This window comes from Notamacropus eugenii, chromosome 7 (assembly GCF_028372415.1).
Source record: "Notamacropus eugenii isolate mMacEug1 chromosome 7, mMacEug1.pri_v2, whole genome shotgun sequence".
Lineage (NCBI taxonomy): Eukaryota > Metazoa > Chordata > Mammalia > Diprotodontia > Macropodidae > Notamacropus > Notamacropus eugenii.
The window spans coordinates 32,767,175-32,785,495 of record NC_092878.1 but is presented as its reverse complement, the minus strand read 5'-3'; the positions used below and the strand labels follow the sequence as shown (position 1 = coordinate 32,785,495).

The 18,321-nt window shown below is 39.9% G+C and overlaps 1 protein-coding gene across 14 annotated transcripts in view; it reads right to left on the bottom strand.

The window, feature by feature from the left end:
- The window catches only part of LOC140513773 (TP53-binding protein 1-like), a 130,270-nt gene that overhangs the window by 26,823 nt on the left and 85,126 nt on the right, over positions 1–18,321 (bottom strand). For 13 of the 14 annotated variants that reach the window (XR_011970340.1, XR_011970338.1, XR_011970339.1 and 10 more), the window contains 2 exons: positions 6,819–7,329; positions 581–733 (listed from right to left, as the gene is read on the bottom strand). Coding sequence is in view for 9 of the 14 variants with exons in the window: in XM_072623748.1 (XP_072479849.1) it covers positions 581–733; positions 6,819–7,329 (664 nt within the window). In the remaining 5 variants the exon portion in view is untranslated. The remainder of the gene's footprint in view (positions 1–580; positions 734–6,818; positions 7,330–18,321) is intronic. The other variant, XM_072623751.1, reaches the window with a different exon arrangement.

The window sequence follows — 18,321 nt, the reverse complement described above, 5'->3', positions numbered from 1 at the left end:
ATATGAATTATAGTGTGATAGTGGATCTAGAGTCAAAGAAATGAGATTCCAATCCTGTTTTATTTCAGACTTAGTACCTGTGCGACCTAAAAGCACTGCCCACCACCAGGCCCATTTTGCCGTCCACAAAAGTACCGAGGTGGATTGGATGATCTCTTGAGATTCATTCCAACTTTAGATCCAATGATCCTATACTAAGGTTTTTAAACGTTATATAAAAATTTTAAACTGTATTTTTAGTATGCTGCTCCTCATTAATACTGCACACCTGAGAAAGTTTGATAGTCATTTCTAAATCTCTACATTAAAAGAAAAGGTCACTGAGTGGTTAAGGGACAAGTTCAGGGCCACACAGCAGTATCAGGACTGGAGAGGATTACAAATTGGAATCATTAACTTTTAGCTCGTGCGGAGGTCTCGGAGCTACTTCACCCTTTTACTTTCTGATATAAAACATACAGAAAACAAAGCATCAACAGCTGGATAATGGGGACACAGGGAAAAGATAGAATGGTCACAAGAAACCCAAGGTACCATTCTGTTGAGTGAAATTTGTCACTTAAATCTAGTATATTATTACCTCAGTCACCTTTCGATCCACTTCTGTGCCATCTACATAATATACATCAGTGATAACACGTGTAATGAGTGTGCGCACTTCACGTATAGTTCTCATGTGACGACGCAAGACCTGGCCAGGTGGGGGCTGAGGCAAGTCAAATTCTTCTTCTCCCTATAATGTTTAAACAGTAGAACAGATAATTTACACACTAATACAAATGGATAGAACTATAACCCAACCAATTCAAAATGACACAATTGATGGGTTTCATGAAATCAGAATGCAGTAAAACTACGTGAATTAATTACAGCCGGAAATGGATACAAGATTTCTTGCAGTGTTGAAACATTCAGTACATAATCTACTTAACAGACATGCCGTGAATGTATTACGCCTAAAACCTGGGTTGATGTCTACAAACAAATTTTGAACAAGTGAGAATCCTGTTTATAGCTCTATCATAAAGAAAAATAATTTATTAATTCAAATAAAACCTTGTGCCTTTATGAAGGCTAAACATGTGAAAACACCAAGTGAAACTTGGCTCATACTACAATATAAAACATACAGTTTTTTTTCCATCCAATTCTGTGCTTTTATCAATGTAGAGAATTCCTGGTACCCAATCCTCCCACACTCACATGCACAGTTGTACCTTGCCATTTATATTCTCAGAGAGTTGTCTGAGGCACGGAGAGATAAAAGGACTTGTTTGAGGTCGCATGGCTGGTACGTGTCAGAGGCAACTCTAACCCAGGCTTACCTGACTCCAATGCCAGTCTTCTACGTACTAATGTCATGTTATTTTTATTAAAAAAATGTTTATTTCTTTTTATTTAATTTTTCTCATTCTACTATGAACTGCTGACACATGAAGTGTTGGTTCTAGAGAAAAAAACCTTCCCCTCAATTGTCACCATTCATTTAGTTTGTCTCCCATATGAAATCTCCAGTGTGGAATGAGTCTTATACTTAGGCAGAAGGACTTTATAAGGTGTCTTTCTAATATGAATTCTGTGATGGGAAATAAGGTCTTGGTAGAGCTGTAAAAAGAGTCAACTTTGAAGTCAAATAACCTAGGTCTGACAACACTAGGTATATTTTAAGGCATTTTATCTGTTAGCTTCAGTTTCCTTACGTGTAAGGGGACTAGATGACCTCTGAGCTTTCTTTCCAGCTGTAAACCCTTGATATTTCCCACATTAAAGCTTCTTTCAAGGACGAATCCTAATAGCTTGTAAGTTGCAACCTCTGATGTACATTTGGCAAAACTCCTATTTTATAAGGAGCTACAAAAACTAAAGAATTCAAACAAATAAATTAATCTTCAATATAAACATCACATTATTTCATACTAATAGTCATTTCCTCTACAACATCTCATGTTTATTATCCCATCCTTCCCACTTGCACAGCTTACTTAAACCCTCATCATCCCTCACTAGGACTCTTCCATCAGTCTCCTGACTGGCCTCCCTACCTTGCTCCATTCTCAGACATCCTCCACAGAGCTGTCAACATGATTTTTTCATAAAGCGCAGTTCCAATCCTGTTACCATCTCTCCCTCTGACAGCCAGCATACACCTCAATAAACTCCAACAGCTTCCTATAATCTCCAGGACCAAATAGAAACTCTTCTGTTTGGCATTTAAGGCTCTCTGCAACCTGGTCCCAGCTTAGCTTTCTGTATTACATATCACTCCCCTCCACATGCTTTAAAGTACAGTTAAACTGGCCTTCTCTCTGCTCCTCAAACTTGACACTGGATTTCCGACTCCCATGTCTTTGCACTGACTGTTCTGCCCACCTCTCACCCCTCCACTTCTTAGAATTCATGGTATCCATACAAAACTAAGCTCAAGCACCACTTTTTGCATGAATCTTATCCCAGTCCCTCCAGCTAATAGCACTTTCCCGACCAAGGTTACCTTGTATTTCTTTTGCAATAACCTATTTACGTACAAGTTATGTTCTCCATTAGAATGCAAGCTACTTGTGAGCACAGACCGTCTTTGTCCCAGTATTTCTAGCTCCTAGTACGGTGCCTGCCTGACATAGCGAAGGCATATCAATGCTTGCTGACTGAGCAAATGCTTGTTCAGAACGGTTCACCCTGGCTAGCACTGCTTTAAAGTTAAAAGGATTACACATATCTCTTCAGCTACTCTGAACAAGCATTCATAATATATTCTTTTGCTGCTACTGCTGAAAATGAACTTACTTGCCATGAGGAAAATATGTGGGATGAAATAAATTCATATTTTCTACATTTCATACCTGAAGTGGGGAAAATATGTTAATAAAAAGCTATCACATGAAAACGGGTCTCTAAGAAATCTAAGACAGATTCCAACACAAACACTGAAATTTAAATATATTATTACTCATAAATAGGTACTAGGTAAGAGATTATATTGACAACAGCTGGCAGTTATTATCTCACATTATCTCATCTGATCTTCACAGCCACTGTAGGAGGCAGCTCCTATGATCATCCCCATTCTACATAAACAAGGTTAAGGGACCGGCTTGTATTCACACAGGCACCAAACATCTGAAGCAAGATCTGAACTAATTTTACCGGGACTCACATCTTAAATCTTAAATTTGTCCTAAAAATCAATTACTAGACATTATCGCCTAAATAAATTCCAGGTTCAGGACTCCATACGCAGCTTACATTTTATATGGAGATTACACCTTTAAGAAGTGAAGAGCCACGCCGCTTGGGCGATCATTTTAGACTCTTCAGATCTTAGGGGCCCTGGGTGGGGCTGGGGCCAACTCCTCTCCTTTTACAATGGAAAGTTAACATCTCTTCTCTGAGCACCTCCAGTTCAGATTAGATTCTTAAGAAGTCCTGTAATGACTGGATTTTAAAAGGAGAAAAAAGGGGGGAGGGCGGGGGGCGCCAAGAGGTTTTATTTTGCCTTAAAATTCCTAGTCTCCATTATCTTTGTCCCTTATCTTCCACCACCACCCCCCCCCCCCAAAATCTGAAGTTCCTATAACAGATTAGCTTACAAATACAAATTTGGGAGGTAGGTCTTTCAAAAATCATGCAAAAGTCATACAATAAATATTTTCTTCTGTTGAGAACAACTTACAGTTTATCACAAAACCCTCATGAACGTGAGTGGCAACAATGACAAGACCTCAAACCAAGGTCTTTTCACATTTAGCCATAAGCTTCCTTTCACATACTTCTGTAAATATGCTTGCTCCATAGCATAAACCAATTTTAGTTAACAAAACAACTTCTAATATAACTACATTTAGATTTACTTAAAAATTTAAACTATTTAAGTTGACTTGAAACTTTAAATGCACCATTATCATTCAGCTGAATGCATTTCCACATCCCTTCAATAAATCTACCATGTGGGCACAGTCTTCTTACCCTGATTAGATAAAGTCACCTTAAATTCGACTGAGATATTTACTAAAGCAATGTAAGTGGTTTTTCTCTCTCCTCAGATCTCTCAATCCCATGACTCAGACTGTCTGGTTCCTTCACATCTATAACTTCCTGTACTAGAATCCCCTTCGAGCTTTAAGCAAAGAAGCTAACACTACCATTACGTTGTGGACATCAGTATTTTCATCGCTTACTTATCAAATTTCTATCCCATCCTTTTTAAAACCCCAATTGTACTGAAGTGATATTACGCCTAACACATACCCATCTTCATACCTTTTACAATCATAAATGCCAGGTAACAATCCTGAGAGGAAGACCATTTTCAGATGCTGCTTATTATTCCTTCAGGACAAATTTTAACTTGAAATCATATCAAACCTGAATTTCGTAATCACTGATGATAAACATCTTTTATAATCAAACACTTGTGCTACTTACAAGAAAAAAACCGTGTGGGATGGCAAGACCCCTACTCAAACTGACTACTCAGAGGCATCTCCAAGTATGAACACAAAGTCCTTTACGTGGTTCTTGCAAGAAGCAGGCGGTCCCTTCACCAGTTTCCTGGAGCAGGAGGTGTCTTACAAGAGCAGATGCAGGATTGTAAAGCTAAAAACCACAAAACTCCCCCCAACTTAACCTTTAACTCTATTGGTTAATGTTTTGAGCAAGTGGCATATTCTCAGAAATTCCCGATGCAAAGAATCGAAAAAGAAACTGAACCAACATTTCCTTTGTTCTGCAAGGGGTTCTGATTGTACAATGTGACAAGGAAATGGGTTAAGCAGACAAGGGGAGATGAGTGGCAAGTGTCTGAAGTTTAGAAACTCAGGCCTAGGGGCTGATCCACTCTAGATGAGAAGTCTTCACTTTGTCCCACTCAGGAGAAGCCAAGTGACAGCCGCATAAAAACAGACGAGTCAGAGATGAAAGAGGAAAGGACAAAAACACTAACGTTGCTTTCTCATGAACAGCTCTCGGAAAAAGACCTGCCCGAGAGGGAGCAGCTTGGTTTTTCACTCATAAATGGGGAGGATGAGGGCAGTGTCAAAGAAGACACTCTTTAAATGCAGAGAACCTTAGTTCCAGGGGCACAATCCAAACCCTGAGGACTACAGGAGCAAATGAGCTTCCACTAAAACAGACTTCAGTCTTACCCACAATGCACAGCCTTCCTTGGCTTTATCAGCACAGAGAAGGCATCAAAAGAGGAAAAGGACATGAGTCAGGGGCAAAGCTGAGACCAGAAGTCAGATCTCCAGACTTTCAGGTGACTGCTCTGCATGTTCGTGAGGAAAAGGACAGCATGGCAGAGCACACAGAAAGCTGGCCCCAAGTCAGGAAGGCCTGTGTTCGAGTGCTGCCTCTGACACCTAAGTCACTTAACTTCCCATGGCCTCCAAGCAACACTCTATGCCTACAAGCTGCAGAACAGCTGCCCACTGGAATTGGTATATTCACTGAAAGTTCCCTATGCCAATGAAACCATGAGTCTAGAATATATTTTAGGTGAGAAAAGAGAAGCAGTAATTAAATTTTTTTGATCTGAACCAATTAGTTCATTTATATAGGGAACATGCAGTGTACAAATTCCCTCCACTCATACAGACCAACAAATCTTTTTTGATTTACAGCTTTAGAGGGTTTCTAAGGATCCTTAGAATCTAAGAGACTTATCCCAAGGTCACTAAGCTAGAATGTGTCACAGACGGGGACTGAACCCAGCTCTTCCTGACTCCAAGGCAGGCTCTCTAACTACCATGCCCACATACAGCCAAAGCTCAAAAAACGGACCCAAATTATTAAGCTGTAAGATTCAACTAACACCTTAAAGATGAAAACAGGGAAACAGGAGGCTGATATGTAACATCTCCTGTGCCTGGACTGATGGACTTAAAGTGGGTTGAAACTACCATCCTCTTAGTGCTAATACGCTGCTTCAGAACATCACCTCTTTATGCAGGCATTTCAAGCACTAAAGTTTTCTTATGACGACTGACAGGACTTTACTCCTTAAGAGGCATCAGTAAATGCAATGAGCTCCACACAGGAGACCCTGGAAAGCACCTGATGAGGGATTTATGATTAGAAAGAAGCCTTTCCAAAACAGATCCAAAGTGAAGAGGGCCATAACTTCTTTACCGAGGTGAACCTAGATCAGTTTCCATCTGTTTTCCTCCCAAGGATCCCACAGCCACCTAAAGAAATCCTGAACATTTATTTTCTGACTTGTGAATCTAACATATCACCTTCTCTCTCCTTAAAACCACCCAATTTTTAGCATGCTATTCATTACATTCTTGAATTTCTTCCTCCGCCCCGACCATCAGCCCCTGATACCTTCCCACCCATTACAAATCTTCACTTCCTAACTTCTCTTCTTATCCTTATTGTGCTCCTCCTCCAACCCCTTCCCACCAACTTTCCGTCCTCCCTCACACTCCATAAAGAGGACTCCTAGGAACTAGACTAAGTCCTGATAGGTGAGGAAGGGACAGGAAGGTATCAAGGGCCACAGTATGAATTATGAAATATTTCATATATGATATGAAATAAAGTGCAGACTGTTCACCTAACCCTCTCTTTCAAGAGAAAGGAGATCTACTTAAACTCAAATACTACTCCGTTTTCCCTGTAACATTACAGATTAGTTATAGCTCTAATATCTCCCACTCCACCTCCATCTCCATTCTTGAGAGACTCCCTGGTGCTCAGTAAGAAACATAGCCCTGTACTGTCAAAGTCTCATCTTCTCCATTGACTAATACATGATTATTAACCAGTAGATCACACAGTTGAGAAGATTCCCAGGGAAGGCCCAGGCCTGTTCTTACCTGGCTATGCAAAGAGTCGGTATCATCTCCTGAGACATTTGCAGGTTTCTCAGCATTCCTCCTCTCAGTCTGTACCTTAGCATCTTGTCTCCCAAGGTTCTGGTCAGCCGTGCTGGTCCCCACCTCTACTTGTTCACACGCTCCTTTCGAGGTTTGTGTTGCTACTGAAACAACAGTTGGAGCCCAAAGGGAATGTTCTGTTGTCTGTACTTCTTTGTCACTTGTGCTGGGACAAGTGCTTTCCTCTCGTGTTCCTGGGCTTGCACACAAGACTTTACCGTGTTGATCCCGACTGGTTTGGGATTCTTCCACCACATCCATCTCCACAGTGTCTCCTTTTGGACTGGATGGCACTTGTGTAACAGTCTGTTGTTGTGCGGCTGAGGGAACAGGGGCCTCAACATGAGCAGTGTGCTTGATGGGCTGTTGTTGGCATGGCCAGGGGCTAGGTTCATCCTCCATTTTTTCATCTTCCACTTCTTGAGTGCGTGGGAAATTGAACAAATCCCCCCTGAAACCAACCACACGGAGAGATCGTGTCACAAGTGAACTGGTTTGTCTGAATCAAATCCAAAAGACAAGCCTCCTTACGAGTGCTCCATACCCCCCTTCCATTCCTGTGGTGTTCCCTTAACAGCTGAAGCACACACCATTCCCATTCACCAGGTGAGATTCAAATACATAAAACAGATTCCGCAAACCCGAGTTCCAGTCTTTCCACCAAATAAGAAAATGTGAGTGCCCAGACTACTTCTACCATGTGAAATGCAGAGTGACATTATGACTGTTGTTACTGGTCATTGTGTTTAGGGAGTTTTATATCGTGATCTTAAGTAGCTGTTCCTGTGAAATAAGAATGATGAATTCACAATTACTTCAACATGACAACACTATTTTTGCAAAATGTTTTTCCATTTTTATAGACAAACTCTCAAAACTATTAGCAAAAGAAAAACAAGAAAACGGGAAAAGTTAATTTCTTATCAGTCAACAACAATGTAAGAATTTACTTTTAAAAAGAAGATAAGTCAAAGCACGATTTTTATGCACAAAGTAATGTTCCTCATACTTTGCTGAGTCTAAATGGACTTCTATCAAGTTTGCTATGGGCTCATACTTCATACGCCAATCAAGATATTTGGGGTTTTTCTTTTATTAGATGACATCGTGAAGAATGGGATGACATGGATCAAGGTCATGAAGAAAAAGCAACCACAGATGGGCTGCCATCTGTGTGGCTGAATAAAATACACTGATAAGAACATAGATCCACTAGAATATTTATGAGTTAATCAGCAGTATTTATCAGTTACTAATTCTTCTATTTTTTGCATTACTAACAAAAAATCTGATGTTTGCTTTTGGGAAAGGAGCCCAATTTAAAAGGTATAAGTTGCAGTTAAGTTACCAGCTCTCTCAGCTACAGTGGTCAAATTGAGAAGCATTGATACTAGGTGCCTAACATGTGCCAGCCACAAAGTCAAGCTCTGAGAACACAGCAAAGGCAAGAACAGTCCCTGTCCGCAAGGCATTCACATCTTGACAGGAGAAAACATGCAAAACAGCTATGTACATTCAAGATATATACAGAGTAAGTTGAGATACAGAGAAATTGTAGTTAAGTCTAGGGAGGCGGTGCAATGGACGTAGTGTTGGACATGGGAGTCAGGAGGACCCAAGTTCGAATCCTGCTTCAGACATTTACCAGATGTGTGACCTGTAAACAGGTCACCTAACCTCTCTACAGAACCTACATCATGGGATTGTCGTGAGGGTTAAATGAGATAATACATAAAGAGTTTGGCAAACCTTAAAGAACTATGTATATGGGGGTGGTGGTAGCTGTGGCAACCACTTTTGAATAACTTGGCTCTTCAAAAGCTACAAAGATGCTGTTTTTTATCACTCATGGAACAGTTAAACTTTCAATAAAATATTCCTTGTCCATGGTGGAGTTATCATAACAGACCATAACAGATCAAGGTCAAAATGACAAGCGTAGCTGATATAAAACTGGGATCTATGACTGGTACAAAAGTGTAGAGGGTATTAAAAAGAAACATATAGTAAAGATAGCAGAATGTAAAGCACTATCCCTGCATACATGTGTAATACTGCACTAGAGAACAAAGAGACCTCTGCTCACTATCAGGATCAATCAAATCTCCAACTGTATGGGAACACCTGTTAAACTGGAAACTAGACAGCTGATGGATACCTGGATAATGAGCACATTACTTACAGTCAGGTAAATGTAAAAACTTTCAGGGTTCTATATAAGAAGCCCATGGTTTAGCTATTAACGTAAACATCTAGATTAGGTACTATTAGCATGGGGGCTTTCAAAACAAATACTTAAAAACCAAAACGTTCCTAAAAGTTCTTTGTTAAAACAGGAGCTGAACAACAGAAAGAAATTCTCATTTTCTTGAAATAATGAAGAAAGCTATGAAATTAACTGCATATATTTAACAAAATAACAAAATTAGCTTTCTGTTTTAATTATCTGGGATGTTCTAGGTCAAAGTGTTTTGGAGTTAAAAGTAACTAGGACTGCAGGAAATTGCATTTTGGGTATATATTCACAATCTCAAATACACTAACTATGAACTTTATCTGCTTCATTTCAGCAAATAATGATCAGGAATCAATAATAACCAAAATCCTAATGAGAAAACCAAGTTTCAACATTTCCTTAATACTATTTGATATTAATAAAACATGAAAAAGAAATTAGCATATCTTAAAGCTAAACATGTTTGTTAAGATGGTAGAGGCCAAGGAGTACAGTCCTTTGGACGTCTGCTTGTCATTACAGTGGAACACGCCACCTGATCTTCCCTATTTTCAAGTAAAGCTAGATTGTAAGCACCTAATCAAGCTCAGCTCCTTGAATACAAGGCCTACGTTTCACATTTCTTTTTACTCTTCACAGTAGCTGGTACAGGACCTCGCACACAACACTCAGGAAATACCTGCTGGTTTGACGTGAAATAGAAATAGTGTAAATAATAAGTGAGAAAAGTGACCTAACTGTTTCAATAGTTGCATTCATGAGATAAAATGCCATGAAGAGAACTCTTCTTCAGTGGTTCAGTCACCCATTTTCTTCACAGATACTTATTAAGTGGGATTCACACTGCTGTACTATTCCCTCTGGGAAGTTTGGGTACATGGTACAAGAACCATCATTAAGGAACTGCACAGAGATCCGAATCCACGTTATATTACTATTGGTTTGTTTTCTTGTTTTCGTCCTCTACATCTATTTACTTCAACGACTCATGACTATTCAACTCATCTCCCGACAGTATGAAAGACATTTATGTTTGTTTTTTGAGAGGTAGTGAATGGAGATCCACAATTATGCAAACAAATTATATTCTTGGCTTCGCTAAATGGCATAAGTAAATGGGGACATCAGTCTTAATTATTTCTGGCAGCAGCGAAGGAGACTTGAAAAGGTAAATGAAAAACCAGAAATCAGACATTAGGTACACCTGGACAATACGATATTTAAAAACAAGTGAACATCAACCAACGACTAAACACCAAGTGTAATACCTAAACTGTACAAATGGAGGCAGTAATGATTAAAAATAAAATAAAAAGTTTCCTAGTTAATGTCCAATGTAGGTTTTTGCTAATACATTAGTCGTATTTTGACTAAGATCCAAGATGCACTATTCCAACAATGGACTTCAGAGTCTGAAGTTATCTGTTCCAGGACTTAGTTATTTTGGAGAATTGCTCCTATGTATGGCAGAGTGTGTCTTTTTATATATAATAACCTTTCCCATTAATTTGCTGAGATGAGATGGAAGAATTCACATGGACTGTCCTGCTGGCATCCTGAACCCTCAGGCCATCAATTCAAATGATAACTGTCATATTCAACAATGATTCTAGTGAGCCATCAGATCAGAGGTGTAGACAAATCATTATCTAACATAACCAGTATCGCTCTAATTCTGTGCTATATTTAGGTGGGATTTGAAAAATGACATTGTCTTTAGATATCTGTATAACTTGGATAAAATACCTTTGGGACACTCAGCCCCATTCAACTATCAATTTCTCTAACACCAAAAGAATTTTTTGCATCTTAGTACAAAATACTGAAGCCACAAGATGCATGTGCCCTAAATGAACATTACAATTGAGTGCCTAATTTATACAGTGTTTTGTTTTTGTTTTTTAACAAAGGCACTGCATAGAGATTCACAGACTGAAGCTAGAACTCTTCCTGTAACTCTAATGGTATCTCACCTGCATTGCTGCATTCAGGTTTCAGGGCTTTAATATCGGAGGAAAAAAAGGCAGTAAAGACAGCGGGAGCGCCAAATGACGGTTCAAACAAGATGCCACGTCTATTGTTTTCGTGACACTTGCTCGGAGATGTTATAACAGGTTCATTAATACATTAACCTTCGTAATATTCTGATCTTATCGACTGGGAAACTAAAGCACATGAAAATCAACGAATTCACGTAGGATTCTCCAAGTAAATTAATACTGGAATTATCAAAAATAAGTAAGCTCTTTAACAGCCTCACGGTTTAGCCACATAGACATACTCACCTAAATCTCGGTGTTTAGGAATTCTTAAAGTTGACTTAAAGAAACTATGAAAGCTAATGAAGATATCAATATATATGAGAAAAGATTTTCTGCTCATTAAGTATTAGATTCTCGTCCTAAAGAATATTCTTCCTCGTGTTCTTCTATCCTTAAACATAAGTTCATGACTTCCTAACATTCTTCTACTGCGAACATCTGTGCGGTGTCTAGTCTCTCATGCCTGCCTATTGCTGTCAACACCACCATCCTCTCAAGTCATCCTCAATTTCTCACACTCATACTTAACACACAAGGTCATGATCTTAGATAACTCCCGTCATCTGCCCCCTTTGCTTCTACACGTGTACTGCTGAACAAATGTGTAGAAAATCACACGTGCAATCATTTTGGTTGAGTACACTAAAAATTTATGTTACACAACCTCAGCTGGGCCCTGACTGCTGTTATGCAAATTATTCTTTAACTTTCTTATCAATACACTATCTCACTCTTCGCAGCTCTTCCAAATCTTTTCAACCTTCCTCAGATCTCCCATGGCTTCCCCTTTCCCCGCACCCCTAATTGAGAAATTTGCCTCATATTTTCCAGAAAAAACTGGAGTTCACACCAATCCCTCATCCTCATCTCCTATCACTCAGATGTTTTCTACCACTATCTCCCCCTTCGCTGCTATCTCACGTGAAGAAGTGGCTTTACTCCTTACCATGACTAACACCATCTACTCACTCAAGCGATCCTATTCTGTATCATCTCTTTTAACAGGTTGCATCCTTTCTCAGTCTACTGGCTCCTTTCCTACTGTCTAAAAACATGCCAGGTCTCCCCTCATCCTGAAAAAAATCCTCACTTGATCTTTTCATCCTTGATAAATATCATCTTATAATTTCTGCCCTTTAAGGCTAAACTCCTTGAAAAGATCATAGCCAATAGGTGCCTCTACTTCATGTCCTCTCATTCTTAATGGCTTACAATATAGTTTCCAACCTCATCATTACAGTAAAACTGCTCCATTGAAAGTTACAATCAATCTCTTCATTGCCAAATCCAATGGCTTTTTCTCAATTCTCCTTCTCCTAGATCTTTCTGCAGCCTTTGACACTGTTGAACACTCTCTCCTTCTTGATACTTTCTTCTCCCTAGGTTTTTGGGATACCACTCTTTTCTGCTTCTCTTACCTATCTGATCAACTCTTTCTCAAGCTCCTTTGCTGGATCCTCTTCTAGATCAAACTCAGACTGTAGGTGTCCCATAGGGTTCTTGGGCCTTCTTCCATTCTCCCTCTATACTACTTCACCAGTTGATCTCATTAACTCTCATGGACTTAATTATCATCTCTATACAGATTATTTCCAAATCTACCTATCCTGTCATAACCTCTTTGCTGATCTCTAATCTCGCAGCTCCAACTGCCTTACAGACATCTCAAATTGGCTATTCAGTAGACATCTTAAACTAAACACATCTTAAACCAAACTCATCATCTTTCCCTCCAACTCCTCCCCACTCCAAATTTCCTATTACTGTCAAGGGCAGCATCTAGTAATCATCCTGGAATCCTCACTATTTTTCTCCCCTGTCCTCTCCCACGACCAAACTGTGGCCACAGCCTGTCGATTTCACCTTTGCAACATCTCTCAAATACGCCCCCTTCTCTTCTCCTGCCACGGCCAACACCCTGGTGCAGGCCCCCATTGTCTAATGCCTGGATTATTGTGGGTCAGCTTGTCTCAAGTCTCTCCTCACTTCAATCCATTCTCTAACTGGCCACTAAAATGATTTTTTCCAAAGCACAGGTCTGACCATATCACTCCCCTTTCCCTCCCACCCTCATGCCTCTTCCCCCACCTCAAGGAGGTTCCCTATTACCCCCAGGATCAAATACAAAATCCTCTGTTGGATATTCAAAGCTCTTCATAACTCACCATTTTTCTAGTCTCATACCTCACTCTGTTCACATATTCTTCAATCCTAGTTCCACAAACAAGACATTCCCTATCTCTCAGATCTAGGTATTTTGCTCTCCCTTCTCATGTCTACCCAAGGTTTCCTTCACTTCCTTCAAGTCTCAAATAAAATCTCATCTTCCAAAGAATCTCTCATTCTAATGCCTTCCCTCTCTGATGCCCTTTTTATCCTGCATACAGCTTGCTTGTAAGGGGGCAGCCGGGTGGTGCAGTGGATAGAGCACCAGTGCAGGAGTCAGGAGGACCTGAGTTCAAATCTCACCTCAGACACTGGACACTCACTAGCTGTGTGACCTTGGCCAAGTCACTTAACCCCAATTGCCTCATACTGGGTCATCTCCAGTCATTCTGATGAATATCTGGTCACTGGATTCAGACAGCTCTGGAGAAGTGAGGCTGGTGACCTGCACAGCCCTCCCTCACTCAAAACAAAGTCAAGTGCAAGTCATGTCATTATTTCTCTGATGGCATGGTCTTCTTCACAACGAAGGACAAACACACAGCTTCCTTGTACGTATCTGTCTGCTTGCTGTTTACATTACATTGTAAGGGCCTCGAGGGCACAGACTTTCTTTTGCCTTTTTGTATATTCCCAGCGATTAGCACAGTGCTTGGTACGTAAAAAGGCACTTGGTACTTACTGACTGACACGTATTCAAGTCATTACCTCACACTCTTGCAAAAGCCACTGTCAGTAACCCTAGCACAAGTTTCTCCCCTTCCAGTCTATCCTCCACTCAGCTGATCTTTCTAAAGGACAAAACTGACTACATCAGTTTCCTACTTAATATTTTCTAGTGGCTCCCTATTACTGCCTACAAGATGCCACAAAAATCTGGTGTCTAGTTTTTAAAGCCCTCCACAGCCTAACCAGCGCCTTCCTAGACTTACAGGATACATGTATCCTTCTTCACATATTCAAGCACACTGTGACACTGGTCTCCTTGTTTTTCCTCAGACATGACACAATCTTGACGCTATGCCTTCTCAACAGCGTTCCTGCTTGCCTAGAATGTTCTCCTGTCTCACTTCTGTGTACTGGTTTACGTGGCCTCCTTTAAGTCTCTGCTCAGGCCCCATCTTCTTCAAAAGGACTTTCCTGGTCTCCTTCTCCTTCCCTCTGTCACCCACTCTAGTGCATTCCCTCCCATCTACACTGTGTGCGTAGATACACACATACGTACTTTTGCATATACATTCATACACGTTATACACACATAGTTGTTTTAATATTGTCTTTTCCAGTACAATGTGAACTCTTAGTAGGCATGAATTGTATTTTTTGTCGTCCTTTATAATCCCAAAGATCAGCACAGTGCCCGGTACATATTCAGTGCTTAATAAATGCTTATTAATGATGATGATTCAAACTGCAATTTCTTTTTGATAAGTACTACTATGTTAATTTCATTTTTCAGGCTCAAAAACTGAGCTCTCCAGTGGTAAAATTAGACAAAGCGAAATTCCATACTTGTGAATTTTTAGTAAAAACTAGACATACACTCTGAATGCTATAAAAATGGACAGTTTTTTTCAAAGCAAGTAATCCTGCCACCACTTAAAGAGACAGAGACAGATGCAGGGTGACAGAATGTTTCTGAAGGATAAGAAACAAATCCCAGCAAAACCAAATGTACTGTTCTGAGGAATAAGACTCTCGGAAGTATTCCTACTTGAAATCAAAGGATGCAGAACATACACGTCTCTGAAGATACTATAAAACAAACAAAAAAAATCTAGAGGAGCTAAAAGCAATGAAAACATATTCATTTCAATGCTCACATAGCAGCTCTAGTTTCAGTAACCAAACAATCAAAAATATAGCATCCAAATGAATTCTCTACTTTCTGGGGAGGATGGCCTAGAATGAGACGTTGAATGTTCACATGATTCTTCAAGTTTTTTATACCTGAGTTGCTGGGTACTTCTTTTTCAAAGAAAGGCACTATATAAGAGAGAGGATACAATAACTAATTGAATTAAATCTATATTTAAGTCCTCATTTGGGCTAGTTCCCATGAAGGATACAAATACAAACAAATTATTTTCTGTGAACGCAGAGCGCTTAAAATCAAGTAGGGGAAATAAGGGATGTACACAATCATAATGAAAACAAAATGTGATAAGGAGAACTTCAGGCAAAATGTTAGAGGAGCAAAGTAGAAGGAAAAATTTTTATAGCTGGGGATCAAGAAGACTTCGTAGAAAAGATGGCATGTGAACTAGACTCCCAAGAAAGGATAAAACTGTGATGGGTGGGAATGCGAGAAAGGGAGAAATTTCAATTAGGCCAGCTTGATTGCAATACAGGGTTCAATAAGACAATAGTGATAGGTTGGGAATAAAAAGTCAAGGACCTCTAATGCTTTAATACGAAGTCTATGACTTGTTCTATGAATAATTAATTCTTGTAAAAGGTTTCTGAACAGAGGAATGACAATTAGAACCATGCCTTGGATCTGCTATCACCGGGCTAAAGGAGGTAAGTAGGGAAGGGCTAAGGAGGCCGTTATAACAGCGCAGGGCCATGGTACAAAGAACCTTCGATGGAATGGAAAGCAAGATGATGCAGACACAGAACTGAGAGGAACTGACAAAATGATAGGTTGTGGATGAGCAGAAGGAATCACAGAACCTGAGCTGGAAGACACTTCTCAGCAATCATTTAGGAGACCAACCCAAGTCTGAAAATAATTCTCTTTATAACATACTTGGCAAATGATCATTCAGTTTTTGCTTAATGATCTCTAATAAGAGGAAACATACTACTGTGTTCGAAGACAGTCCATATTATTAAATAATTTTTATTTTCTAGTTTAAATCTCATTTTTGGGGGGGGGGGGAGCAACATCTACACATTGTCCCTAGGTAGTTCTACTTTCTGGGCTAAATAGAACAAGTCCCATACAGCTTAACAGTGCAAATGCTTCAAATATTCGAAGACACTTATCATGTCCTCCGTGAGTCTCCTCTTTTCCAAGGTAAACATCCTCAGTCCCCTCAACTGATATGGTGCCCATAAGTTTATTAATAGGGGTAGGGACTGTTTCTATGGTTTCACTAGTTCAGGCAACTGCCAGGAAAGGAAAATGCTTTGAACTACATAAATCTGCATCTTTTCCGTGATTTACAGTCTTCACAAAATGGTCTAGAGCATTAAAAGAGTGATTTGCCCAGGGTCCACAGAGGTGGTCTTAAACCCTGTTATTCCTGGTTTCAAGGCTAGTTCACTATCCAGTATGCTAAAAATATTTCTCAGTTTACCAACATCCTTCCAAAAACATGACACTCATATTTGAACACATTATTTCTAAATGTAGGCTGATGACCAGAAGAGAGGACAACAGGACTCTAACTCCTTACTTTTAGAAATGGCATCTCTTTTAATGAAGTCTAAGACTCCATTAATTTTCATGGCTTTTATGTCACACTGCTGAATCATACTGTAGTTTTTTGAATCCTCTTACGAAGTGGGAAAAATGAGGGATGACACATAGAGAGCCAGACTGCTCCATTGGAATCCTCAAGATGTAGGGACCAAGGGAAGAATGCCTCCAGAATGTGGGATAGAACTCCTATGGTGAACTTCTAGGAGGACTTGGATAAAAATAGGCAAACATGAATAGGTTGAGATATGAAGTGAAGGAACTCCCAAACTGATGACATCACAGGTCTATTTAAATATCTAAGAATACTGATTAAGAGTAAGACTCCTAGATATTTTTTTGATGAACTGGTATCTAGCCATGTCTCCTCCATCTTGGACCTAAGAAGCTGAGAGTAAGACGTGGTATTTGGTCCTATTACACTTCCTCTTATAATTTTAGCTCTTGACCCTTCTTCAGTGTATCCCTTCTGATGCAAAGTATATTGAACAGAACCAGGAGAACATTGTCCACAGTAACAGCAACGTTGTACGATGATCAGCTGGTATGACGTAGCTATTCTCAGCAGGACAATGACAATTCCTAATGATTTATGATGAAAAATGCTATCCATCTCCAGAGAAAAAACTGATGGAGTCTGAATGCAGACCGAAGCATGCTTATTTCCAGCATGAATTTTCTTGTTTTCTAGTATGATACACTAATATGGAAACATGCTTTGCATGACTGTTCACGCATAACCATTATCAAATCGCTTGCCTCCTCAATGAAGGGGGTGGAGAGGGAGAGAGGCAGAGAACTTGAAACTCAAAACTTTAAAAAACGAATGAAGACTTGTATAAAATGATGTAAAGAAAACAAGACCCGAACAACTTATACAATGAAAACATTACCATACGGACAAACAACTCTGACAGACTTACGGATTCAGATCAATGCAATGACCAGCCACGACTCCAGAGAACTAACAATGAAACACAAGCAGTGAAGGGTGAACAGGCGAAAGGCTCCAAGTGCGCGAGGAAACACACCCGTGTTCTCCCCTTCTGCGGGCCGTGCCTAATTCATCTGCTTTGTTTATCTCGTTCTGCAGCTCATTTTTAAGGGGGATGTTAATTTCATTCTCAAGAGGAATGGGGGAAGAAGGAGAGGGGAAACAGGCAGGACGTGGATTTTTGCTGAATCAAAAAAATAAATTTAATTTTAAAAAGACAGAAAAGCAACTTCAAAGAAATAAAAGAGTCTATTTATAGGGGTTAGCAGGCAAGGTAGGTAAAAGGATGGATAATGGCCATCTATGACAGCTAGCAAGATAAGACTTCACAGGTCAGACAGAATAACGACAGGCAAAGGATTTGGATTTTACCTGAGAGTAGATTAAGCTTTATTATCCTGAGTCTCTTTAACCTTGGTGGGGCTCTAATGTGTGGCAGGAGACAGCTGGGTGGTCTTCTAAAGGGTAGTTATGGGCTTTGTCCCTTATGGCTTTCAGCTGGTAGCCATTATATAAGATTGAAGCAGCTAGGTGGTGCAGTGGATAGAGCACCAGTGTAGGAGTCAGGAGGACCTGAG